The 27,722-nt window shown below is 45.1% G+C and overlaps 1 protein-coding gene across 1 annotated transcript; it reads left to right on the forward strand.

Annotated features, from left to right (window-relative positions):
- The first annotated feature begins 15,451 nt into the window (after positions 1 to 15,451).
- On the forward strand, positions 15,452 to 27,722 carry LOC123577856 (zinc finger protein 814-like). Its single transcript, XM_045440161.1, has 3 exons — positions 15,452 to 15,689; positions 18,130 to 18,256; positions 21,999 to 27,722. The coding sequence occupies exons 1-3, from the start codon at positions 15,657 to 15,659 to the stop codon at positions 25,157 to 25,159; spliced, it is 3,321 nt and encodes a 1,106-aa protein (XP_045296117.1). The 5' UTR covers positions 15,452 to 15,656; the 3' UTR covers positions 25,160 to 27,722.

Consider the following 27,722-nt stretch of genomic DNA (forward strand, 5'->3'; position numbering starts at 1 on the left):
TGATATTTTTAAGACACTGCCAAAATGTGATCTAAACTTCAGTTCTGCATTCCCACCAGCATGTATGAGAGTTCCAGTGCCTCCAGTCCCTGCCACTACTTGATAGTGCCAGTCTGTAATGTCAGCCCATGTCATAAGTGTGTAGTGCTGCTGCCATTGCATTTCCTAGGGGTGTTGATTTTGAGTGTTTTTTCGTGTGTTTATTTACCACCTGTCTATCTCCTTTGGTACAATTTCTGTTCATATCGTTTGCCCATTATCTTTCCGATGAGTTATGGCTATTTCCATTTTCATTTACAAATAAGAAACGCATACAACAATGGTATGTATTCGAATTTTCCTCATTCTTAAATGGTGTGACATTTTGCTGTATGCAGTCATAGTAACAGTGTTAGGCTATTTCTTCACTGTTTTCACTCAGCTGCTCTTGTGTCCTGCACACGTGACGGCCCAGAACACCATACATGTGTAAGTTTAGTGTGCATTCTTACCATTATGTCTTCACTTTCTTACATCCAGGCATTCAGAAATACCAAACTGCAGCCCTGCTTTGTAGTGCTGGCCAATTTCCAAAGTGAAAATTCTCCCATCATGAGAGCGGGATATGCTGGGAGAAGGCGCTGAAAAATCCCACTTGGGTGTTTGGTGGAAGACTAAACTTTGGCGTGTGCAGGAGACTTTACAATCCCAGGCGGACAGGAGCTGGGGTGGGGGTGGAGGTGGGGGTGCTGTGAGCCAGCTGCAGGTCTGCACAAGCCTCAGGAGAAGATGTTAATCCTGATTGGCCAGAGGGGAGGGACCTCCCTAAACACCCTGATGGGTGAGTGAAAATATGGCTGGCCTCACCTTAGCGGTGACCAGGTTGTTGGGCAAACCCACTGGGTTCAGAAAGCTTCCTCGGATCCCATCCAGTACCTTGGAAGGATTTCTCACCCTCTAGTGATCACCTCCATGTGATGTGACTCTTTCTTTCTGTAATACTTGAGTGCATTCCCCAAAAATGAATGGCTTTGGTGCATCTCACCCTGAATCTAGGTTGCCTTACCAGCCCTCCCACTCAGGGGAAGACTGCTGGCCGGGGCACTGCGGCCATTTCTGGCTTCCCCCTCTCCAGGGAGGACTGGGAGCCAGTGGGCAGGCAGAGGAAGGCGACTCCCAGGAGAGGTCAGTGGCCTTAGTGTAGGAACCCGCTGAGACCTTTTTTCTTCGGACCCACACGTGACGCTGGTGTCATCTCAGAGCATCAGCCAGGAAGGGGCCTGCAGGGAGAAAAAGGTGCTGGGTCGCAGGTCAGGAGTGGCACAGGGACAGGGGAGGAAAATGGCACCCCCCGGAGGTGACTTTGGAAGGACCTGCTGGGTTGAGTCCCCGTTAGTCCTGTGGAGTTCAAGGTCCCACTGTGGATCCTTAATGCAATACATTGCCCTGAGCCCTGGCCATTCTTGACCTGGGAGGCACCTGAGGACACAGCCCGGTCCACAGGTGAGTTCTTGATTCCTTTCCATGTGTACAATTGTGCCCACTCTGGCAGCTCCTCAGGGCGACAGGGTGTGACATCTGGGCTAAACTCATTGGATTAGGTTGTCCAAGATTATGTAAAGGAAATAACTTCAGGCACAGGTTGGTCAACAAATTATGAGTTTGTTGTACTGTGGGGTACAGGGATGTAAGAGCACCAAGCCTGGGGGTCCCAAGTGGACTAGGTTTGGCTGCTCAGCGGTGACAAAATCCCAAGGCAGAGGAACCAGTGGGGGTGAAACAGGAAAGGAATCTCTTTCAGGGAGGCTAACATAGGGAACACAGTGGACTAAATTCTCAAAGACTGATTCCAAAGTGGTGAAAACACTTCTAGGTTTATATAAGAAAAATGTCAGCAAAGGTGGGTGGGTACATGCAGGGAGGCAGTGAGACAAGATCATTGTCATGGAGTCACTCATGAGTGGGGTCTTGCTGTTCAGGGCACTCTTTATTGCTTGAAGGGGTCATTTTGGTTCTCATCTGGGAATGCTTGCCATCAAGGTCTTCCTTAGCCAAGAGACAAGCTCAAGAATCCAATGAGAAAGTTTGGGGTCAAAACGGGGGCAGCTGAGTTCCTCTTTCAGTACTAAAAAAACAGGATGTATGGGAAATCTACCTTGGGCCCTCCAGCCAACCTAGTAATTGTGAAAATTTAACAAACACCTTTAGCCCACATGATTGATTAAGCTTTTTCTGTGTATCCAAAGATCCGGCGTTGTCTCATGGAAAGAACTTAGCACTTCTGCATGTCACAAAACAAACCTGACCCCTAGCATTAAGTCATCAGACCCCCTTCACAACCTTCCAGCACTGTGAAAACATCTATAGCTGCGACTATTGAGTCTGCATGCAGTCAAGAAACTTATGGACCACTGTACTCCCTTTACCAGTTAACGTCTCTAAACTCCATTAAAAACCCCTGGGCTGGGGAGCCTGGGTGGCACAGTCGGTTAAGCGTCCGACTTCAGCCAGGTCACAATCTCGCGGTCCATGGGTTCGTGCCCCGCGTCGGGCTCTGGGCTGATGGCTCAGAGCCTGGAGCCTGTTTCCGATTCTGTGTCTCCCTCTCTCTCTGCCCCTCCCCCGTTCATGCTCTGTCTCTGTCCCAAAAATAAACGTTAAAAAAAAAAACAAAAAAACAAAAAAAACCCTGGGCTACACACAGACCTTGGATTTGGCCTTTGTACAACAGCCCCACCTTCCTCAGGTGATCACCCTCTTGAATAAAGCTCATATTCCTTTCCATGGAACACTTGTCTCTTGCATATTGGCTTTTGGAGCAATGGGCAGCTGAACTTTGTCTTTGGTAATGTACGAACAGGAATTAACAGACACATAGACACATGATGGGGTTTTGGAGTGATGGGGGTCCAGAGGTGATGGCCAAGAAATAATTCTTGAGATGACTTTGATGCAAAAATTGATTTTATTATAGCATGGGGACAGGACCCAGGGGCAGAAAGAGCTGTACTGGGATTGTGAAGAGAGTTAACTGGTTATATACAGGGACCTGGGGGAGATAAAGTCCTGAGGATGTTTCTGATAGGATCTTCATCTGCTAAAGAAGACTCGCAGATTGCTGGACGCCCAGCTATTGTCAAGCTAATGTGGTTTTTCCCTTCAGCACATTAAGAGGATAGGGAGTTCCTGGAGAAATGTTATGATCTGTGTTTGACTCAAGTATTTGACAATGGACTGTTGGTTAAAGGAAATTTAATTTTATCTGCCATTTCCTTCTTGCCATTGTTCCCCACATCACTATGGAGGGAAGGGTGAATTTGGAGCTAGAGATTTCTGGAGATTAGGCTATTGAGAAGGTTGCCTTTTTCTTGTAATTTACTAAGATATTTGTAAACTGATGGAGACTCATATCTTGCATGACTGCAATATCTATCAGTTAACCATTTGTTTTTCCCTTTCCTTTGTTCTTGGACAGCCAGGAGTGCTTGAGGAATGTCACACATAACCCACTGGGGGGAGGGGTAGGTTTGCTGTTAGCCTGTACTTTGCCCTCAGCTTGCCCCACCCTCCCTCATCATATCCCCTGAACAGTTTTGATCCTGAAGTCATTAAGGTTGTTAAAAGTGGAAGGTCTCATCTTCTGTAGCTTCTTCCTGCTGAGTAGGGGTGTAGAGATGTCCCTACCTATGGGTCAATATTGATCAGGTGGGAAATGTATGGGGGAGTTGCAAATGGTGGAGGCCACTGGATCCAACGTGGACAACAGGTATGAACCTCCTTGAGGAGAAAAGATCATCTGTTGTTTTGAAGTTATTGCAGGGGGTGGACTCTGGGCACCAGAGTAGTTGACAAAAATCCTCTAGTCCAGGAGGTTAACCAATCACTAAAGGAAAGAGAGGGATTGTTTAAAGCACCAGTTTGAGTATTCATGTCAGTTAGAAATCCAGAAATATTTTTGTGGTAATCTGGAATGCACATACAGCATTGTTTGTTTGAGAGCACGAGTTCCACTTTAAGTAGCAGCTAAAACATTTAATCCCATTTTTTTTTGTAGAACTGTTTTATGCATTTGGGCTATTTTAGCATTGAATAATATAATGTTATTTTAAGAGTCATTTAAGAACTTAACTGTGTGGGGCGCCTGGGTGGCTCAGTTGGTTAGGTGTCCGACTTCAGCTCAGGTCATGATCTTATACTCCGTGAGTTCAAGCCCCACGTCGGGCTCTGTGCTGACAGCTCGGGGCCTGCTTCGGATTCTGTGACTCCTTCTGTCTCTACCCCTCCGCCTGTCACTCTGTCTCTCTTTCAAAAATAAATAAACATCAAAAAAAATTTTTTTAATACCTTAACTGTGTAACAGGTGGTGTTTAGCCAACAGGTGCTTTCCTGTTTAGTAAGCAATCAGGTAATTTTAAAAAGACATTTTTATAACAAAAATAAAGGTTAATGGATAGAGAAAATTACAAACCCAGTGTCTACCAGTGCTGCCAGTGAGATTTTTAGATGTCAGGCTTGACGCATCCTCAGATGGAGTGGAAACAGGCAGCAGGAATCAGATTGGTCTTTCTGGTTTGTAACTCAAATGTCTGTGGTGATCCTTTTGAATGGCCCATTGTAAGAAGGAATTGTTAGTATAAATTGGGGAAAGGATAATGAAAAAGAAAGGTACAACCACCATAAGAGAAGTTTGAGGCTCACAGGAATGAGAAGGCACATTAGTTTGCTCATTGATTTAAGGGGATACAGGTTTTATTTGAGATACAGGAGCCTATGAAGAGTGTCCCTCTAATTTACTGCAGTGGGAGTACTCAATATGACCCCATAGGGGCCCTTCCATTCTGGAGTTAGATCTGCTGCTGTATTAGACTTTCAATCTTTTTAATAAACCAGGTCTTTGGGTTTAAATGGTATGGGTTTCTATTAGCTGTCAGATCAGGTTTAGGGAGGATATGGTTTGCATATTCACTTAGAGATTTATGAATTAACCCGGCCTCAAGTGAATAATTTAATGAAGTACTATAGTCCTTATCTATTGATAGGCTTACAGTGATAAAAGTCTTTACATACAATTGTTGGGGGAATCCATCCCACTTTCCAGTCGTTTAAATAAGCATATGCCCATGGGGTCTTATTATTACCCCCACAGAACAAGAAGCAAAAAATTGTCCACACCTGTGCCATTGTGACAATTTTTCTGAAGTTTACCTCAAGTTGTCTAGTTTAGGCAAATAACATTTAAAGACAATGAAAACTAAAGTTTAACATCCATAAAGGTGCATTATTGAAACATAGTTTTTCTAAGAACCCTCATTTCCAGGGATAGCCAAATCAAGATTAATTCATTTGTAGACCAAGTCAAGTTTTAACAAACTTGGCCTAATTATTTACATAAGCTCAGCAAGAACAGCAATTTCTCATGTAGATCTTTTAAAGTTTGCTTTGCTGGAAACTTTTGTAAGGAATCTCCAGATTGAACTTTTAGTAGGCTCTCAAGACCAGAAGCCAAGACAAGTACTTGCCATCAGACAGTTCTGCAATACCTATAGAATTATGCAAATTCCTCCTCACACGGTCCCCAAGATATCCTGAGGTTCCTGCACCTGCCAGGAAGTGACATTCTTTACTCACCTGGTAAGGCTGCTGGGAACTCTGTAAGCAAGGTATCAGGCTAACATTTCCAAGGGGATTTATGCCTCCATGTTTCTTAAAGTGAACCTGTTATGCCCAGAATTCGTGATCCCCAAAGACAACCAGGGAGCCGAGTCCAATGCAAAAGCAAAGAGCCTTTATTCGAGCTAGCTCAAGTTCAATCCCCTACCTTCACTGACGCAGTGGTGAGATGCCAGAGAGAGAGTGCGACTTTCAAAAGCATAAAGGTTTCATAGGGATCTAGGGGTGGTTGGTGGGGTAACGGTCGTGGCCTTAGCCGATTGGCTGGGGAAGGGTCAGAGTCCCATTGCGCAGGTCACCAGACGTGGTTTGAACGGGAAGTTTGAATGGGTGAGAGGGAAGTTACTCCAGGGGAGGAGGCGTGGCCTGAGGTTTGAGCAGGAATTTCTTTCTGCGGTTTTCCCGGAAAGGGGGCCATGTCGGGGACATAGTCACTTACGATGGAGGACACAGAACAAGATGGAGGACACAGAACAAAATGGAGTCGGCCGGCCTAGGTCTGCTCTTTCAAACCTTAGTTCCTTAGAGCTGTGTGGTCATATCTGAGTCTATGCATGTCTCTCAAATATGACATTCCAGTCAAAGCCTTGGTAAAATAACCAGTATTTCCAATGGCATCCTGTTACAAGGTGAACATATTCTTATTGAACTTATGCAAGTAAGTATGATTGCCATGGAGAAAGAACACTCACTGAGTTTGTGAATTTCAGAGGGTTTAGGTAGAGAGAAAAGTTCAATACTATAGTTTGTTGACAAATGAATACTTTATCACATTCCTGTATATCATAGATATCTTAAGAGAAAGTCTCCTTAATCTGGGTGAGCAAATATTAGAGATCCAACAATATTTCCAACAAGAATCACAAAACTATAATCTTCCTCTGAGTTCATTTAGTCCCATGTTCCTAATTCTTGTTCAGTTTGAATGCAGCTTTTTCATTCTGGAAATTCTTACCCATTTTAGTTTTAGGATTTTTAAAGATGTCAAATACCTGTGTTTGTCCTAAAAGTCCTTTTTATGAATCTTCTTGAAGATGAAATATGTTTTGAGAATGAGAACAATTATAAATGACACAATCTCAGAAATGGATATTGCTAAAGATCTTATGAGAGTTCCTTATATGCAATTGACAGGGAAATTCAGTGATTTCTGTGACACGTAACATTTAATGATCAGAATATCAGGTGATTACCTTATTACCGAAACATATTAAAATTTTAGGAGTTGCATATGTATTTGAGCATTTATAGCATTTACTTATGCAATACAACCTAAGGTTTACCATTATTTGGGAGAGCTTTTCCAAGTAACTTAACATAACAAATAAGTCTGAATGGTCAAAAGGACTTCATTTACAATTTAAATCCTGGGAAGTTTGTTAAAACCTTACAAAGTTATAAAGCATGTCCTAAATAGGATTACAGATCATTACGAATCTTATTTGTTTAACCAAGGTGGCAATAAGAGATTCCAAAGGCAAATATGTAGGGTTATATAGTTGTTAGCAAAACTTCGCTGGTTTAACATTGAGAAGTTTTAACTTTAAGTAATCAAAGACCTGATAAAGACAAAACATAAAGCTTTGGTTTTCCTGGCGGACAAAAGAGAAAAAGCTATTGTTTACATTATTCTTAACAGCAGATCAATAGTCCAAGAAAACTTTGTCTTTTGAACCGAGAAAAAAGCAGAATTTTAATCTAATACCAGTGTACTTTTGTCCCAAGCCGTTTCTCTGCAAACAACCAATCTCATTTAGGACAAAATTACTTTCTTTTACCTTCAACAAAACTGTATTTCCATTTTACATACAGAGTTGCTTTTCTTATATCTGTTAGTCTTAACTACCTTCTGCAGAATTTTAACTCAGAAACCTTAGTCTCCAGTGAAAACAGTAACCAACTGTAACCTGTTACACCAGAATTCTTTAGATGACAAATTTATAAACCAGTTAAGCACAAAGCATGTTTACCAACAGATCCAATAGCCTTAGTTTTTCTGCAGTAAGTCGAAGCACAAACCTATGTTTAGTAATCAATGCTTTAGTATTTTATCTCATTAGATATCCAATGATTTCAATCGCATTTAATGTGTGTGAGAGAAACTTTAAAGTTTCAGATTACCAAAGGCTTTGAAAGCTATCTTAACAATTACCCATGAAAACTTTGGGGCAGACAAAATTAACCAATATTTTAAGTCATATTTTGCTAACAAATTCCAGGAGAGATAATATGAGTTTACTTGACCTTCAGCAAGCCTAGATAGATGAGTTCCATATTTAATGCTGATAACTATAAATACAGGTCTATCTTAATTAAACCAAAGAATTTAAATTAGTTTACCAAATATATTTCACTTGGGTCCAGTTAAGACAAATTTTTCCCCATTGTCCATTTTTTAACCTGGAACACTGGTGGGAAAATCTGAAGTGGTCATTCCATGGGTGGGGGATGCTCTTCTTCTCTGACTTTGAGGGTGGGAGGAGGAGTTGATGGTGCCTGAGGCACTGAGGATGTATAGGAACCATTTCTGCAGGCCACAACCAAGATGGTGCAGAAAGAGGAAGAGGGGGAGGGGAAGTAAGAAGCGAGTTGCCAACAGAAGGTAGACAAAGGGAATTCCCAGTCCTGAACCTTGTCACCTTGGACAGAGCAACAGATGCCATTTCTGTCTATCTGTCTCTCTCCCCCTCTCTCTCCCCTGCCCCCCACCAACTATTGGAATTAGGTAGTCCATATCAGGCCGGAGAAGACAGAGAATTTCCCTGAAACAAATGGAGTTTCAGCAGCTGCTTGGGAATATTCCTTAAAGTCCCTGTCCCAAGGTAGACTAACCACAGTTAGTTTCAATTATAGCCATTAACCTGGGAAATGATTGAGGGAGACGCCTTCACATCTATTACGAGGAGGAACAGAGAGAGTCAGTGACCCTTTCATTAGGGATGGCCTGTGTTTCCTCCAGCAACTGAGTTCTAGCAGGAGGAGGCCTGTTTAGACATCCAATTTGTCAGGAGGGAGTTTAGTAGCCAAACACATTTGGTAAAACACATTCTGCAAGAGGCCTTTTGGTCTGGGTCCTGATTTAGAGCCATGAAGACCTGGGCCTAGGGTACCTCTGTCGATTTTCCCTATTGCCTGCAGAAGAGATCTGTTAGATTCTACTAAGGCCTTGCAGTGTTACAGGACATCAATCCTTTCCTAAATCTTGCAATCCAAATTGTTTTCAATGAATTAAAAAGGCATCCCAAGGGAGAGTCCTTAGGGATGGAAGAGAAGCTCCCAGGCTCCTAGAGAGAGAAAAGTAGAGAAGGTCCATTACCACGAAGATCCCCCCCAGATGCCCAGGTGGTGTTTCATGCACCGTATATGTCAGAGGTTCCTGGTGTCAAAACGAACTGAGACATCCCTCAAATGAAGTCACTATGATGACCAACCAGCCAAACAAGACCCCTGAAAAAGGGATGGTAGCATTCCCCCCCCCCCCCACTTCCCCATTGCACCCTGGCTACAAATGGGTGCCGGTATATGGACCAAGTTTGCCTTGCTGAGAAGGCCAAGAAACCACTGTTTGTTTGTTTGTTTTTAAATTTTTTAATGGTTATATTTTTGAGACAGAGAGAGACCGAGCATGAGCAGGGGAGGGGCAGAGAGAGAGGGAGACACAGAATCAGAAGCAGGCTCCAGGCTCTGATCTGTCAGCACAGATCCAACGCGGGGCTCAAACTCATCAACCACAAGATCATGACCTGAGCCGAAGCTGGATGCTCAACCAACTGAGCCACCCAGGCACCCCCAAGAAACCACTGTTTTTAACCCATGGAAAATATTGGGAAAATGTTACATGGAGGAATTACTCAATTTTGTAATTTAAGTAGTAGTTAGTAGAGCCCATTGACCAAAAACAGTAAAGACAGAAATCCATCATGATCTAAGCGACATTCCAACACATATAGTTTTTACAGCCAACTTCCTAGGAAATGGTCCCTGGTTGGGTTTTAATTCAATTGGGTACTGGCTTTGGCCGGGTCCCGGTGCAGGTCCCCCTGCCAGAAGTGGCTAGACCAGGGATGTGGAGGGGATCATGTTAGACCAATGAGGAGGAAACCTTATACTGGAGTCTTAAGATTGGCAACCATCTTGGTGACTTGGGTGGCTGTCCTGTGCCCAAGACATACAACTTTTTATAAAGACAGGAATAAAGAGAGGGCGTCAAGTTTCTGGGTCTTATTACTATTCTGGCCAAGGTACTAACTTCTAGCCAAAAGTCAGGCTTTCTCCTCCATGTAGAGTAGCCATGGGCTAGAGGATTGCAGCCTGAACAATTGACCAGAAAATGTTCCAATAAGACCATACTCCTTGAAAGGCCCTCGAAATGAGAGTAAAGGAAGAAAAGAGAAAGTACTCACCAAGTTTGCACCGAAGCTCAGAGTCCAGTTGAAAAGACTCATAGCCCCACACATTGGACGCCATATGATGAGGTTTTGGGGGTGATGGTGGGGTTCATGGGGTCCAGAGCTGACGGCCAAGAAAGAATTCTTGAAGACGTCTTTGGTGCAAAAATGTGATTTTATAAAGCATGGGGACAGGACCCATGGGCAGGAAGAGCTGCACTGGGGTTGTGTAAATGACTGGTTATGTACTTTGCATTTTTTTTTGGGGGGGGGGGCGTAAAATCAAAAGGGAAGTTTCCAAAGAGACTTTCATATGCTAAAGACTCACAGATTACTGGAGGCCTAGTTATTGTCAAGCTAAGATTGTTTTTTCCCTCTAGCAAAGCATTAAGACAATAAGGAGTTCCTGGAGAAACATTTTATTCTGCAAGCCTCAAGTATTTGTCAATAGGCTGTAGGTTATAAGGAAATTTGCTTTTATCCACCATTTCCTTTTTGCCTTTGTTCCCCACAATACTACGATATTTACTAAGATATTTGTAAACTGATGGAGACTCGATCAGTTTAACCATTTGTCTTCTTTCCTTTCCTTTGTCCCTGGGTAGGCAGGAGTGCCTGAGGAATGTCACACATATCCTACCTGGTGTGGGGGGGCAAGGAGGGCTGCTAGGATAAGAAATCGAAACCTAAGAACACCCAATCGAAACACCCAATCACAAACAGCTAACTAGGCTTTCCCAAATAAGGCAATTCCTTAAGCTATAGCGAATCATGTAACTTCTTTGCTTTGCTTTCCACTTTTGTCTAAAAAAGCCTTTCCCCTGAGTTTGGTTTGATGCTGCCCAAATGTATTTGCTGTTTGCTCAAATATGGTCTTCAAAATTTTGATGTTCATCAATTTGGTGAGGGAGCCAAAGGCAAGTAGAGGGCGAACCACAAGCCAGCAACCTGCCAACGAGCCAACCTCATTGGGATATATGTGACATTCCTCAGGCATTCCTGAATGTCATAAGCTAAGAGAAGGAGAGAACAAATGGCTAACTGACAGAGATGATAGTTATGCAGGATGCAAGTCTTCATCAGTTTACAAATGTCTTAGTCAATTACAAGAAACAGGCAATCTTATCAATGGTCCAGCCTCCAGAAACCCATATACTCAGTTTCCTGGAGCCCCAACATCACCCTCCCTTTCATAGTGATGTGGGGAACAAAAACAAGGAAGGAAGGAAATGGCAAATAAAATTAAATTTCTTTATAACCTGCACCCATTGACAAAAACTTGAGACAGGCAGAGTAAAACATTCCTACAGGAACTCCCTACTGTCTTAATGCCTTCGTGAGGAAAAAACAACCTTAGCTTGACAATAGCTAGGCCTCTCATAACTTATGCGTCTTCTTTAGAATATGAAAGTCCTTCTGGAAACCTCCCTTTTGCCTTTACCTCCCCCAGCTCCATAGTACATAACCAGTCACTCCTCACAACCGCAGTGCAGCTCTTTCTGCCCAAAGGCCCTCTCCCTATGCTTTCATAAAATCACCTTTTTGCAAAAAAGAGGTCTCAAGAATTCTTTCTTGGCCATTCGTTCTGGACCCTCACCACCACTCCAAAACCACCTCAACTTTATCTTTTAAAAGAACTAAAAAAATAAATAAATAAAACCCACATGACTCATCCTTGCTCAGTAGTGCTCTTATTAAAAAGAGCTTCCTTGCATAGGGTGCCCAGGTGGCTCAGTCCAGTGGGCATCTAGCTGTTGATTTCTGCTCAGGTCATGATCTCACGGTTCGTGGGTTTGAGACCCAAGTCTGTCAGTGCAGAGCCTGCTTGGGATTCTCTCTCCCTCTCTCTCTCTGCCCCTCCTCAACTCTTTCTCTCAAAATAAATAAACTTAAAAAAAGGGCTTCCTCACTACACAATGTAATATTACATCCAATCCCATTTTCTCACAAAATCACCTCTCCTTTTTTTCATTGTACCTGCCACATTCTAACGTACAATATAACAGTATTTCTGCTTTCATGTTTCCTGTGTTTTCCTTGAACATAATAAAAGCCACATGAATATGGGACTGCTTGTCTTCTCTCTCCATTTCTCTCGTGAATCTACAAAAAGTTCCTGAAAAGGCAGTATGTGCACAATGCAAATTTGTTAAGACAGTGAATAAACATGACAATTTTTAAAGTTGATTTATTTTGAGAGACACAGAGCAAGCAGGGCAGAGATAGAGGGAGAAAGAGAATCCCAAGCAGCCTTTGCACTGTCAGTGCAGAGTCCAACGTGGGGCTCAATCTCATGAACCCTCAGATCATGACCTGAGCTGAAATCAGAAGTCTGAAGCTTAACTGACTGACCCACCCAGGTGACCCTAAACATGACATTTCAAGTTCTTTCCCATTTAAACTATTCCAGGCACCCTAAATGTCCTCCTTAAGTCTCTCTTCAAAGTAGTGTGAAAATTAGTAAAGGAAATCTCCTTTAAAAATGGAGTCAGGAGGCTGAAATGAGGGAGCTCTTAGGCTGGTAGGACATAATCTGCAGGAGGAAGGAATATAATTTATTTTATTTTATTTTTTAAATTTACATCCAAATTAGTTAACATATAGTTCAACAATGATCTCAGGAGTAGATTCCTTAGTGCCCCTTACCCATTTAGCCCACTCCCCCTCCAGTAACCCTCTGTTTGTTCTCCATATTTATGAGTGTCTTATGTTTTGTCCCCCTCCCTGTTTTTATATTATTTTTGATTCCCTTCCCTTACGTTCATCTGTTTTGTCTCTTAAAGTCCTCATATGAGTGAAGTCATATACTATTTGTCTTTCTCTGACTAATTTCACTTAGCATAAAACCCTCCAGTTCTTCCCAGGTAGTTGCAAATGGCAAGATTCCATTCCTTTCTGATTGCCGACTAATACTCCATTGTATATATATACCACGTTTTCTTTATCCATTCATCCATCAATGGACATTTGGGCTCTTTCCATACTTTGGCTATTGTTGATAGTGCTGCTATAAACATTGTGGTGCATGTGTTCCTTCGAAACAGCATACCTGTGTCCCTTGGATAAATACCTAATAGTGCAATTCCTGATTCGTAGGGTAGTTCTATTTTTAGTTTTTTGAGGAACCTCCATACTGTTTTCCAGAGTGGCTGCACCAGCTTGCATTCCCAAGGAATATAATTTTTATATTGACAAAGGAGGATGCATTCTGGGTAGGAATTTAGTCTCCTGCCTTTAATAAAAAGAAGGATGGTCTTTCCTTGCCCCACCAAGGACACACTAATGAAGGCATGCAGCCACTGAATATCTGCCACAGCCTCACACTGTTGTTCCTCAGTGAACTTTCATTGAAATCAGCACTCCCCAATCTCCTCCTAAAACCTCATAAAAACTGACTTTACCTGTGTCTCTTAACACTTGCCTGTGGACACTTGCCAGTTAAAATTCCTCTGTTATTCCTAAATAAACTCAGTTTGCTAGTAAAATAACTGGCTGTTTATTTTTAAGCTGGAAAGTATTGCTCAATGTTTGCAGAAATGAAAATTTCACATTTTGCAGATAAAAGTCTCACAAAGACCAAGCACATTGGTCTGGCACAGCCACATGCTCTGTTTCATTGTATCCTTTCTCAGACTACTTAGAGCCTTCTTCTAATATTTATGTGAGTTCCAAGGCTCACTTGTTAGAGTGTCCAACTTCAGCCCAGGTCATGGTTTTGCGATCCCTGAGTTCCACCACCACACTGCACTCACTGCTGTCAGGACAGAGCCTGCTTCAGATCCCCTGCCCACTGCCTCCCCCACTTCCCTCCCCGCCCCCCCCCGCCCCCCCCCCCCCCCCCGCCCTGGTTCTCTATCCCTCACCTGGCTGTATTCTCAAAAATAAATAAACATTTAAAAAAAGAAAAGTTCTGTGAATTCTACTGTTTTTTGGTCTTTACTGATGTGTAGGAATATGGGATGTGGGTTTGCCCTTAGGTATTTCTGTTACTGTCTTTAAACCACTAGATAAACGTTATGAACTGCTTTTTGAAATGGGCATTTCACATCTGATTTTCTACGATAATTTCAGTTCCTACTGCCAGTACCTGCAGAAATGAGAATCATTTCCCAGCGAGGAGATGAGATCATTGGGTTCAGATTCTCCCTTTGCACACATGCTCCAAATGGAAATGGCAACACGTATTCGGTACCAAATATAGCATCAGTTAAGTTGCTCTCTGAGATTGATGTCAAACTCCTATAAGGAATTGGGTATATCTGAGAATATGGAGTAAGAAATATATGGATAAAGGTGTTCCTCAATAGATGGGACACAATCACTATACAGGCAAGTGAAGGTTTGTGTGGAACCAGAGGCTGACCTCCTCATTGTCCACCTAACTCAGGGTGGCTTGCCATTCATCTTCCTTCTTCCCTGTCACAGACATGTATGGAGTGTAACAAAGTAAACCACAGGCCCCAGATGGAGTCCCTTCTGCTAGGTCATGTCACCAAACCTGGGCATAATACCTAAACTCATTGTACTTTCAACCACCCCCAGAAATTTAGTTTCCACTGGCCACTGAGGAATTTTGTGGTCAGCACTAAAAAGGTAATCAGCTACATGGATGGGTCCACTCCCATCACCCAAAGGAAGATGAGGTATTTCTCTAATAAGACCCATTTGTCCCCCAATTAAGATGACCTCAACTGACATAATCCTTTTTTTCTGTTTATGATGTTTTTGTCCTACCTTTAAAAAGCTTTTCCTAAAAACAAAACAACAAAACAACACAAACCAACACCAAAAAAACCTTTCCCTTTCTGTAGCCCTTTGGAGCTTCCCACTACTTGCTAGATGTGATGCTGACCAATTCACGAATCAACGAATAAAGGCAAAAGACCGTTAAAATGTACTGGGCTGAATTTTTGTTGTTTAAAGAAACTTTTCTATTGTTCCAAACCAATTACAAAACTGACTCTAACGCTTCACGGTGCAAGTGTTTGAAGAGCAACATCTTTCCAGCTGTGTACACTCCTTTGATTTCTGAAGCGCTGGACACATTTGAATGATGTGTCCTTTACCTCAGGAAGAGGTCGTGGGAGCATATAAAATAATAATTTTCTCCTTTGGAAGCTGATTGAGCTTCATGGAGTGTGAAGTTAGGGCTCTTCTCTGTCTTTAACAATGTGCAAAGCAGTTCCCCGTGGGTAGGAGCAGCACTTTCCACTAACCCTCGGGGTGCGGCGTGTCCAAAGCTCCAGGGTGCAAAACCTACTTCTGGTGGCAACTACTGCGCTGGGAGCTAAGGTAGCCGGAAGGCACTGGACACAGAGGACAGAGCGAGGAGCCAACAAGGGAACAGGAAAGGGATTTCTAGGCGTGCGCAGCCGCGGGGGGCGGGACTTCCGGCCTCACCCCTCGGACGACTTCTGGCCTTTCCTCAGGTCTGCTCAACCTCTAAGGTTCCGGAGCGGGCTTTCGGGGACGAGGTGACAAACTGACAAAGCGCGAGGGGAGGCGACGTCCCCGCCGCATAGACTGGAGATAACGACTCGCTGACGCCACTCGGGCTGCTCCCCGCCGGGGCCGGAACTGGGACCGCGGGCTCGAGTGTCAGTTCTCCCACAGAGTCCGATGGCGGCGGCCGCGTCTAGGAACCCGGCTGAGGTAAACGCGCGGCCCCCAGGCCCACCCGCCCCGCCCCTGACCCTCCAGGCCCGAGCGCGGGGCGCCTGCTCGCGTCCCTGCGGCCCAGGTCCCGGTGTCCGGGCCCGGGAGGCGCTCGCGGGCGGGTTCCCCGCGTCTGAGCGCCGGCGTGACGGGGTGCGGGAACGAACGGGCTGCAGGGGAGGGGCCGGCTGGTGCAGGGCTGCAGGGGGCCTGCGCCACCAGCGGGGCCCGGCAGGTCTCGGTTGTTTCAGCGAACGCAAGGTGCAGCGGCGCCCGTGAGGCCTGTCTCCTGGCTGCCTGACCAGTCCATCCATGCTGGCGGTGTGCCAGGCGGTGTAACCCGGGTGTAAATAGATAGGCCCGATCTGGCTGCGGAGAGGACAGATTGCAGGGGTGGGGGGCAGAGGGGGCAGGGAGCGCAGGAGGGGGTGCCTCCGCCAGTGCATGTGATCGTTGACGGGCCAGAACGGTCACCGTGGATGTCAGAGAAGCGGTTGCATTTTGGCCCCGGGTTTGAGAAGGGCCAAGGCAAATTTGGGGTGTTGCAGGTGACAGGAGAAAGGGAGGGGTCCCGGAGTGCCTGGGGGCTTGGGTCCTTTGAAGTATAATCTGCCAGTTATTTGACGGGCAAAAGTGAGTTTGCTGGAGAACGAAAGAGCACCGCGGTCTGGAACAAGCACGCTGAGGCTCCACAGTAGGCCAGTGTGGAGGACACGAGAGAGGTAGGCGTTTTTAAAGGGGAAGGGGCGAAGTTGGGAAGGCTGTTAAAATCTGCAAGTCCCTGAGAGTCAACTGGGAATTGAAAGTGTAGTGGCTTCCCATTGGCTGAGCTGTGGGCGGGGTGGTCCCGAAAGCCTGTCTTTTCCCCTCTGGGCTAGTAGAGGAGGTAGCTTCCCAGTCCCCAAGTTCAAGTGTGTCGTCCTGCCGGGTCTGCACTGATCGTGGCGGTAGTGCGCGAGAGCTCCCCCAGCTGCGTCCTCCCGAGTCCCTTTTAGTGAGGTTTCCCGTTATTAATTTTCAGCGGTCCTGGCAGCGGAAGGGGTGGACGCTGCCATCAGCTGGACGGAAGGTGGCAGTAGGTTGATGGTCCTTGGAGATCTCCCAAGTTGCTTGGACGTCGTTGAGTCTTAGGTGTTCAGAGAGGCGTGGGTGACGTCATCCAGTGGGCAGCGGGTCAGGGAAACCCGGGAAACCGGGGCAGGTTTCGGGATGGAAACTTTGAAAAGTGACGGCAGTAGTGTGGCCCCGGCGGAGGTTTGGGTCACATTGAGGAGGGGGTGCAGAGTAGGGGGGCAATGCTGTTAGTAGGTCAGAGGGCCTTAGTGAGGTGTGCTGAAGCGTGGTTCCCTGGCTCGGCGCCTGGTTGGGGCTGCTGGGCAGTGCGGGCACAGGCGAAGGAGAGAGAAAGATGTGGCAGATGGATGGGTGGGTAAGGCTTCCGTGGCATGATGGGACAAGAGATGGCTGAGGACAGCTAGGAGTAATTGCGGCAAGGTGACAGGGAGTCTGGGGCTGCCCTTTATTCCGTGGTGTAGGGCTTCACCAGAACTCTGTGGTGCGCTTTTCTGGTGTCCGGGCCGTTTCACAGTCTTGCTGATGGATAAGGTGTGGGGCCAGTGTGGTCACTTGTGCGTCTCTGTGCCTGGCAGGGAGACCTTTAGGGCTGGGCTTTTCACAAAGGTCCAGTGCAGAGTGGAGGGTTGTGACTGTTGGAGGGACAGCATGGGCAGCACAGAAGTGTTAGAGGGACTGGGAGTATCTGAAACGGCTACGTGGCTGTGGGTGTGTGTCCCTGACGCAGGGTCCCCGGCAGGCGAGGGGGACTTCTCGGCCGCATTTGGGGCTTTCCCTGTGGTGGGATCCATGAGAGTGCTGGGGTTGTAGTGGCACCTGTTTGAATTTGTGACACATCCTTTGGGTGTCATGTGACAGGTACCAGTGTGAGTCAAGGGGGCATCCTTTGGTGTGGGGCAGGAAGCTGTGGGGGCGCAACTGTGGGGTCTGAAGGTGTGAGGGAGATGCAGACTACAGGGTCATGTTCACTCGGAGAGGGAGTGTGAGTGTGAGCTTAGGGTCTCAGGGCCCTGGGACTGGAGAGTGACTGGTCGAGGTGGGTCCATAATTGTCTGTGTTTGAGGGCACATTCGGGGAGACTCCACGGGAATGTCCAGGCAGAAAGGATGGCGCTTGGGGGGCCAAACCCCGATTGGCCCCCGCAGATTGCATGTATGCACCCCCTGCCTGTTATTGCTGAGGACCGAACACAGGGATCGGTGGGATGGTGAGGAGACGGTGGCATTAATGACACGAGGACCTGGTATTTATTCTGAGGTAGGAGCTGGGGTGGCTGGGGAGAATGGGGTGTATGTGTCAGGGTTTAGATTGTGGGTTCCCCGAGAGAGAATGTTCATGGTGCCATCTGTCCGTTTCATGACAGGGTGGTGTGACCTTTGAGGACATTGCCATCTACTTCTCCTGGAAGGAATGGAGACTTCTTGATGAGGCTCAGAGACGGCTGTACTATGACGTGATGCTGGAGAACTTTACACTTATATCCTCCCTGGGTAAGGCCCTCACCCTCCCCAGTGACCTGGCCTGGGCTCTGTGTTCTCATTTACCTTCCTACCCCCTCTTCCTCCTTCCATTCCTCCAGCGATGCTTTTTCCTTCTCAGGTGTGGATGTGGGACTTGCCTGCCTTCCCCGCTTTTTTGGTGGTTGCATTTGTTGCTGGGTCTGGGTTGTCCATATGCCCCTTTCTCTCTCCTTGCAGCCCAGGGCCCTCTGTGCTGAACCCTCATACGGTAAGATTTGGGCGGTAGTCATTAATTGAAGCTGACAGATTGCACCTTGCTGGCCCTCTCCTTCGCTGGGTCAGTGTATCCAGATCTATGCCATTTCTGTGGCCCAGGTTTTGATCTCTTCCCTTCAGTGATGTGTACTTGTGCCTGCCTGTGCCAAAAATTGCAGGCATTGGCTTGGTCACACTCAAGTGGACTATGGGCTACTTCTCAAGACTATCTTATGTGGTTCTTCTTGTAGTGTTTACATTTTTCGTATACCTGCCCTTCTCCATTCAGCTCTGTTAAGGTTTGATTGACCAAATTGTATTATTGAAAGTATATTACAAGATGAATTGATATACTTAAACATTATGAAATTATTACCAAAATGAAGGTGATCACACTGATTACTTGAGATAATTACCTTTTTCAGGCTCGTGGTGAGAAAGCTTAATATCTACTCTCAGCAAATTTTAAGTTACAGTACAGTCAGTATTAACATGTGTAGTCAACATGCTGTCCTTTAGATCCTCAAACTTACTCATCTTCTAAATGAAAGTGTGTACTCATAACCATCATCTCCCCATTTCCCCAGTCCAGAGCTTCTGGCATTCTACTTTCTGTCTCTATGAGTTCGAATATTTTGTAAGAATACCCAAATAAAATACCATGCAGTATTTGTCTTGTCCTGTGTGGTTTATTTCACTTAGAGTAAGTTTTTCCGTGTTCATCCGTATTGTGGTAAGTGCCCGTTTTACGTTCTTTTTTATGGCTGAATATTCCTACGCTTGTGTGTGTACTAAGTGTTGTCACTTATCAGCTCATGCACACTTAATCATGTTTCCCTATGTTGACTGTTGTGAATAATACTACAGTGGATGTGGATGTGCAGACACTTCGTGTAGATTCTGATTTTGTTTCCTTGGGATACGTACCTAGAAATGGCAATGGTGGGCCATGTGGCGGTTTGATTTAAAATTTTTTTTGTGACTCCTCCCTATTATTTCCTATAATGACTTCCCTGATTTACATTCCCAGCAACAGTGTTCAGCCATTCTTTTTTCTCCACATCCTCACCAACATGTTACCTCTTGATTTTTGGTCATAGCCAATTTAACAGGTATAAGGTGATATCTTGTGGGGGTGTTTTTGTTTTTTGTTTTTGTTTTGTTTTGTTTTTTTGAATGAGAGACTGATAGAGATAGCACATGCAAGCAAGGGAGAGAGAGAATCTTAAGCAGGTTCCAAACCGAGTGTTGTGCAGAAATCAAGAGATGCCTAAAACGACTGAGCCCCCCAACACCCCACATAACTTATGATTTTGATTTGCGTTTCCTGATGATTAGTGCTCCAAGCCCTTGTTGGCCAATTGTGTCTCCTTTTCACTGTCTTCTGTGTGTCTGGTTCTGCTGCTACTTTGCAATTTGCTATAATCCTACTTGTTTCTTTTTGATTTTGTTGTATGTATTTTTGATGTCATATTAAAAAAAAAAATTGACAATAGTAAGGTTAAGGAGACTTTTCCCTAGTTTTTTTCTAAGAGTTTTAGGGTTTGATGTCATGTGCTGAAATTTTTAATTAATTTCAAGTTTATTTCCATGAGACCTGTAACATGGAGATCCTGTACATTATTTTTTTTCATTTGGAATATCAGATTTGACAACAGTCTTAAAGAGATTATTTTTTCGGGGCGCCTGGGTGGCTCAGTGGGTTGAGCGTCTGACTTCAGCTCAGGTCATGATCTCGCGGTCCGTGAGTTCAAGCCCCGCATCGGGCTCTGTGCTGGCCGCTCAGAGCCTGGGGCCTGTTTCGGATTCTGTGTCTGCCTCTCTCTCTGACCCTCCCCCGTTCATGCTCTGTCTCTGTCTCAAAAATAAATAAATGTTAAAAAAAATTTTTTTAAGAGATTATTTTTTCAACAGAGTATTCTTGGCATAATTGCCAAAAATCAGTTAATTATGTATGTGTAGTTAGAATTTAGGCTCTTTATTCAATTGCACTGGTCTATTTTTTTTTTTTTTTTTTAATTTTTTTTTTTCAACGTTTTTATTTATTTTTGGGACAGAGAGAGACAGAGCATGAACGGGGGAGGAGCAGAGAGAGAGGGAGACACAGAATCGGAAACAGGCTCCAGGCTCTGAGCCATCAGCCCAGAGCCTGACGCGGGGCTCGAACTCACGGACCGCGAGATCGTGCACTGGTCTATTTTTTATGCCAGTGCCATATTGTTTTGATTATATAGCTTTGTAATGTTGTTTGAAATCAGAAATGTGCTGCCTTCAGTTTTGATTTTTGTTTCCAAGATTTCTTTGCTTCCTGTTTTAGGAGACCCAGTGGCAGGGGTGCCAGTGTCCTCTGTGGAGCAGGCAGTAGGAGTCCCTGCTGAGCAGGGACCTCAGTAGCACCCACCTGGTGGCTGACAGAGATTCCCCAGCCCCTGTTTTCTACCCGTCCCCCCATGTCTCTGCTAATATTGTCTCCAGCCATCCTTTCTGTGTGCTTGTGCTCTCTTTTATGCTTCACTGTGTATTAGTCAGTCTTGATTGGACTCTTGAGCCCTCTGAGGCTACTATGATTCATGAATAGCTGTTGAATTGATTTTTTTTTTGGTAAAGGCTGGGATCCCGTATTCTACCATCCTGCCAACATCAGTCACATAGGATGCTTTTCTGAGTCTGTTGTGTGCTGAGTAGCTCTGGGACAGTCGTGGCCATCCAGCGTGACCAATTTTCTTCAGTATTTCTAGCCTCCCTGTGCCCTGTAGTTGCTCACCTGGAGCTTACAGGGAAGAGTCCATACATGGACTGTATCATACAATGGACCTGATCCAGACATGACCAGGTGGGCTCACAGGGGCCTTTTTCTGGTGAATGGCAGCTGGGGGAGGTGTGATATCAGGACTTTGTTCAGATCACAGTAGGTACCTTTGTTCAACTAGAGTTTGGTGCCATGCCAATGGCCACACCTCGTTCCTGTCTTTCCTTCTTCACTGTTGACAGTTTGTGTACTTGTGGGTTCTACTCCTTTGGTAGTCCTGTGACTTCCAGCGCAGGGGTAATTGCTGTTTCTCAGGCCTCCACATCTTACCCATTTCTCTCACTGCTCTTCCTGGCTAGTCCAACATTCACCTTCACCCATTTGCCAGAAATGTTCGTGTATCCTTAATGTGACCTTGAACAGCCACAGATTTCTTTTGATTGGATTTTTCAGCAGCCTCCTACTCAGCCAGGTGTCAGTAGCAGAAAAGAACCTTGCCAATGCTGTGGGCAGAGAAACAAGTTGTAGACCCTGGCTCTCTTCCTTCCATCAAACCCTGGTTTTCTGTCCTTCCAATGAGCTGTCCACAGTGCATTGACCTTAGGGGCCCAGTAACGCAGAGCAGACCCTCCTTCACCTGAATTCCATCTCCCGTGTCTGGAATAGCATCTACTCAACTCGTGCCTACACGAGACAGATGCATATATGTGATGGGCTTACCCCTCACTGTAGTCACCATGTATTTCATGAGAGTTTCTTTGCGTTCAGGTTGCTGCTGTGGAGCAGAGGATGCGGAGGCACCCCTTGAACAGAGCGTTTCTGTAGGTGTGTCACAGGCCAGCACGCCCAAGGCAGCTCTGTCTTCCCGGAAGACCCACCCCTGTGAGATGTGCGGTCCGGTCTTGAGAGACGTTTTCCGCTTGGCTGAGCACCAGGGAAAACCAAGCAGCCAGAAACTGTTGAGGTGTGGGGCATGCGCACAACGATTTTACTTCAGCATAAACTTTCAGCAGCAGCCGGAGCAGCACACGGGAGAGAAACCATTCAGAAGTAGTGTGGACACGGCCTCTTTTATGAAAGGATATGGACTCCATGGTTCAGGAAAGCCCTTTACCTGTACAGAGGTTCAGAAGGATTTCGTGCCTGGCTCGGGGCATCTGCAGCAAGAGGCCACTGAAACTGGAGAGAAGCCAAACACAATCAGCCAGTGCAGGGCAACTTTGCAGAGCAGTAAAGGTCATTACACTCGGGGAGAATGCAAGGAAGCCTTCTGTTCCGAACATACACATGTTCGGGATCAGGGTGTCCAAAATGGAAGTCCATGTTTTATGTGCGGTGAATGTGGGAAAACATTCAGGCACAAATCTTTATTTGCCATACACCAGAGATTCCATACTGCGGAAAGACATCATGAGCTTAACAAATGTGGAAAATTGCTAAGGCAGATGTCAACTCACACTGCACATGGAAAGACTCTCACTGCGTCTAGGCAATACACGTGCAACAAATGTGGGAAATCCTTAAGCCACAAATCTGTGCTCATTCATCCCCAGAGAGGGCATAGTGGAGAAAATGATTATGTTTGCAGTGGATGTTCAACATCTTTTAGCCATAGTTCAGTTTCGATTATACATTCTGTTCAAACCTCAGAAAGGCCCTATAAGTGTAGTGTCTGTGCAAAATGTTTTACCTCTATCTCTGCCCTCACTTATCATCAGAGATCTCACACAGGGGAAAGACCTTATGGGTGCAGTGAATGTGGGAAGTCTTTTACCTCCAGGACTGGCCTCCATTACCATTACATAGTTCACTCTGGAGAGAGGCCTTATGAGTGCACTAAGTGTGGGAAGGCTTTTATCTCCAGAACTGGCCTCCGTTACCATTACAGAGTTCACACTGGAGAAAGGCCTTATGAATGCAGAGAATGTGGGAAATCTTTTACTGATACTTCTGCCCTCCGATATCATCAGAGAGTTCACACTGGAGAAAAGCCTTATGAGTGCAGTGAATGTGGGAAATCTTTTACTACTCCGTCTGCCCTCCGTTGTCATCAGAGAGTTCACACTGGAGAAAGGCCTTATGAGTGCAGTGAATGTGGGAAATCTTTTACTACTCCTTCTGCCCTCCGTTCTCACCAGAGAGTTCACACTGGAGAAAGGCCTTATGAGTGCAGTGAATGTGGGAAATCTTTTACTCATACTTCTGCCCTTCGTTATCACCAGAGAGTTCACACTGGGGAAAAGCCTTATGGCTGTAGGGAATGTGGGAAATCTTTTACTACTCCTTTTGCTCTCCGTTCTCACCAGAGAGTTCACACAGGAGAAAGGCCTTATGAGTGCAGTGAATGTGGGAAATCTTTTTTCTCTAAGTCTGACCTCCATTGTCATCATAGAGTTCACACAGGAGAAAGGCCTTATGAGTGCAGTGAATGTGGCAAGTCCTTTCTCCGAAGAAATAATCTCAATGTACATGCAAAGGTCCACTCAGATGAAAGGCCTTACAAGTGTAATGAATGTGGGAAATCTTTTAAGTGTAAGTCAGCATGCATTCAACACCAGAGAGTTCACACTGGAGAAAGGCCTTATGAGTGCAGCGAATGTGGGAAATCTTTTACCACTAGTTCAGGCCTTCGTTATCACCAGAGATTTCACACTGGAGAAAGGCCTTATGAGTGTACTGAATGTGGGAAATCTTTTGCTGACACTTCTGCCCTCCATTATCACCAGAGAGTTCACACAGGAGAAAGGCCTTATGAGTGCAGTGAATGTGGGAAATCTTTTTTCTCTAGGTCTGACCTCCATTATCATCACAGAGTCCACACTGGGGAGAGGCCTTATGAGTGCAGTGAGTGTGGCAAGTCTTTTTCCCGAAGAAATAACCTCAATGTACACCTAAAGGTTCACTCAGATGAAAAGCCTTACAAGTGTAATGATTGTGGGAAATCTTTCAAGTGTAAGTCATCATTCATTGAACACCAGAGAGTTCACACCGGAGAAAGACCTTATGAGTGCAGTGAGTGTGGGAAACCTTTTTCCACTAGTTCTGTCCTTCGTTCTCACCAGAGAGTTCACACTGGAGAAAGGCCTTATGAGTGCAGTGAATGTGGGAAAACTTTTACTGCTAGCTCTATCCTCCGTAATCACAAGAGAGTTCACACTGGAGAAAGACCTTATGAGTGCAGTGAATGTGGGAAAACTTTTACCACTAGGTCTGTCCTCCTTTATCATCAGAGAGTTCATAGTGGAGAAAGGCCTTATGAATGCAGTGAATGTGGCAAGTCCTTTATCCAAAGAAATAGTCTCAAAGTACACAGAAAGGTTCATTCTGGTGAAATGCCTTATAAGTGCAATGAATGTGCGAAATCTTTCACCTGCAAGTCAAAACTCCTTGAACACCAGAGAATTCACACAGGAGAAAAACCTTATCTGTGCAATAAATGTGGGAAATCTTTTAGTCGTAGCCATGCCCTTCAGTATCATCATCAAAGTCACCTTGGAATAAGGCCTTATAAGTGTAGTGAATGTGGGAAATCTTTTGCTTGTAGTTATTCCCTCCGATCTCACCAGAGAGTTCACACTGGAGAAAGGCCATATGAGTGCAATGAATGTGGGAAATCTTTTACGGCTAGTTCTGTCCTACATGCTCACCAGAGAGTTCACACTGGAGAAAGACCGTATGAATGCAGTGAATGTGGCAAGTCCTTTCTCCGAAGAAATAGCCTCAATGTACACGTAAAGGTTCACTCGGGTGAAAGGCCTTACAATTGTAATAAATGTGGGAAATCTTTTAAGTGGAAGGCAACATTCATTCAACACCAGAGAATTCACACAGGAGAAAGGCCTTATGAGTGCACTGTATGTGGGAAATCTTTTATCAGTCATCCTGCTCTTAGTTATCACCAAAGAGTTCACACTGGAGAAAGGCCTTAGGAGTGCTGTGAATGTGGGCAGTCTTTCAGCCAAAGCTCCAGTCTCACTCAACAACATAAAGTATAGTAGATGAAGCCCTTCTGAGTGATCAATTATGAATTGTTTATGTTCACTAGAAGTTGTATTTCTCTTCCTATCCTCTATTCAGGATTAGCAGATGATGTCTTTGGGAGGTAATTTGAATCAGAATGGGTCATGAGTGTGGATGGAGCCCTCATGAATGGGTTTATTGTCTTCATACCAGTTCTAAGAGAGCTTGCTTCCTCTGTGTACCATGTGAGGACCCTTTTGAGAAGATCATCTATAAATCAGGAAGTTGCTCCTCACCAGACATGGAACCGGACCCTATAGGGAATGTTAGGTTGGCTATCCAGCCTCCAGAAAGAAGTTTGTGTTGTTTGCAAGTCACCTAGTTTGTGGTACTTTGTTAGAGCAGCCTGAGCTAAGACATGTGAAGAATGTGGGCAGTCTTTTGGCGAAGGATACAGTTTCATAAAAATCAGAAATTAGCCTGGGTAAGGCCTCATGAGTGAGGGGAATGACACAATTCCTTTTGCCAGTCCTCTGTCTTCATGGCACACTTAGAGTTCACACTGCCAAAGGGCGTTAAGGTAGCAGAGCAGGTGGTATTTCCTTGAGTAGTGTAATCACAGTGGAGGAGTGCCTTTGTGAAGCAGCCACTTAGCTGGAACAAACCTTGTTCACTTGAATGTCCGCAGTGGAGTGACTTACCCTCAGTTCCAGCTATTTGGGAAAACTTGAGGAGCTGTGTTGTGCTTCAGATGTGTCCAGAGTCATTGCTAGATTGAAGTCACTGCCAGTTTCTGTAGCAGGTCATTTCACCAATGCCACCTGGCAGGTTCCCACAATATATATCAGTCACCACCCCAATATGCTATGGCAAGCTGGTCTCTGTGGTTTGTCATTGGCGATAGGAATTATGGATTGTTGGAACTTCTCATTCCCTTCTCAGTTAGAATGTGGATGTGACACATTGTTTATCCACAGCACCTGATCTGAGTTCTTGGTGGTATCTTGCAGAGAAAGACTCATCTTAGGGACGTTACCATCTTGTGATGCCCAACTGGTCATGTGGGGCAAGGCCTCGTCCAGAAGGAAGAGGCAAGAGGTAGCGTTCTGTGCAGCAACATGGTGAAGTCTTTTCCTTTGCAGACCCTGGTGTGAGTGTGGTAACATCTCAGAGATGATTTGGAGGAAGTGGCTGAGCCTTGTGGACAGCAGTGTGGGGCATGCCAGGGGACCACTGTGCCAGGTTGGAGGGCTGGGTTGACATGCAAGGAGTGGGTGAGACACCGGGAGGGGGTGGCACACCCAGCAGTGCTATTTAGGTAGGACTCTATGGGCTGAGTCTGGACATGGATTTTTCACCCTGGACATGGATTTCCCACTGTGGGTCCCTAAGACAGTGACCTGCCTATTGCTCTAGCCACTCTTTTCCCAGTAGTTCCCTGAGGGACACCTCACAGTCTATGTGGCCCAGAGGTCCTTGACCCAACTCATACGTACATGCTGTGCAATGGCATGTACAAGTCTGTGGTGCCAGTGAGGGACTCAATCTCCATAGTGATTATATTTTTTGAAATAAATTGTTAAGGACAAATTAATATCAGGCAACGAACCACATATTCAGAAAGCTTAGAGTACACTAAACAGGATAAATGCAAGAAGAAGAAAAAAAGACCCACATGTAGGTGTTTTATTTTCAACTTACTTGAAATCATAGATAAAGTTTTTAAAGAAGCCTGAGGGAAGAAAATACCTTAGCTCCAGAAGAACAAAGACTTAACATCCATTTTCTCAGAAATCATGCAAGCAAGACAGAAGAGGAATGAAATATTTAGTGTTGAGAGAAGAACTCATCAGGCTAGAGTTGTCTACCCGGCAAAATTATCCTTCGACAGTGCAGGGCAAACAGCATTTCTGAAAGAAAAACTAGGGAACGTTTTGCCAGCAAACCTGCCATCTTATTCCATTTTGGGTGATATGACAAAGTACTACAGGCTGGGTAATTTATAGAAAGATAAACATTCATTTCTCACAGTTCCGGAGGCTGGCAAGCCCAAGGTCAAGGCGCCAGCATGGGTGAGTTCTCTGGTCAAGATCCTCCTCCTGGCTCCTAGTTGGCTTTTCTTGCTACATTCTTCCATGATTAAAGAAATTAGGGATTTTTTTTTTTTTTCAGTAGGCTGCAGGTCCAGGATGGAGCCAAATATGGGGCTTTAACTCATGATCCTGAGATCAAGAGTTGGATGCTTAACTAATTGAGCCATCCAGACACCCCAGAAATAAGGGATCTTCGTGGAGCTCTTTTATAAAGGCAGTAAGCCCATTCATGAGGGCTCTAACCTTATAACCTAAGCACCTCCCAAAAGTGTCATATTTAGGGGTTAGGATTTTTTCACATGAATTTGGGGAAGGGGGGTGACCATAGGATCTTGCTTGCAAGAATTGTGAAAAGAACTTTAGAGACAAGGAATGTGATATGGGTCAGAAACTTAAATCTACATAAAGAAAGAAAGAGTATTGCAGGAAGAATAACAAC

Source organism: Leopardus geoffroyi, chromosome E2 (assembly GCF_018350155.1).
Source record: "Leopardus geoffroyi isolate Oge1 chromosome E2, O.geoffroyi_Oge1_pat1.0, whole genome shotgun sequence".
NCBI classification, from domain to species: domain Eukaryota; kingdom Metazoa; phylum Chordata; class Mammalia; order Carnivora; family Felidae; genus Leopardus; species Leopardus geoffroyi.

Coding starts and splice junctions, on each gene's coding strand:
- LOC123577856 (XM_045440161.1), top strand. CDS start 15,657: ATGGCGGCGGCCGCGTCTAGGAACCCGGCTGAG. Junction 15,690..18,129: donor CGTCTAGGAACCCGGCTGAG/GTAAACGCGCGG, acceptor GTTTCATGACAG/GGTGGTGTGACCTTTGAGGA. Junction 18,257..21,998: donor TACACTTATATCCTCCCTGG/GTAAGGCCCTCA, acceptor CTTTGCGTTCAG/GTTGCTGCTGTGGAGCAGAG.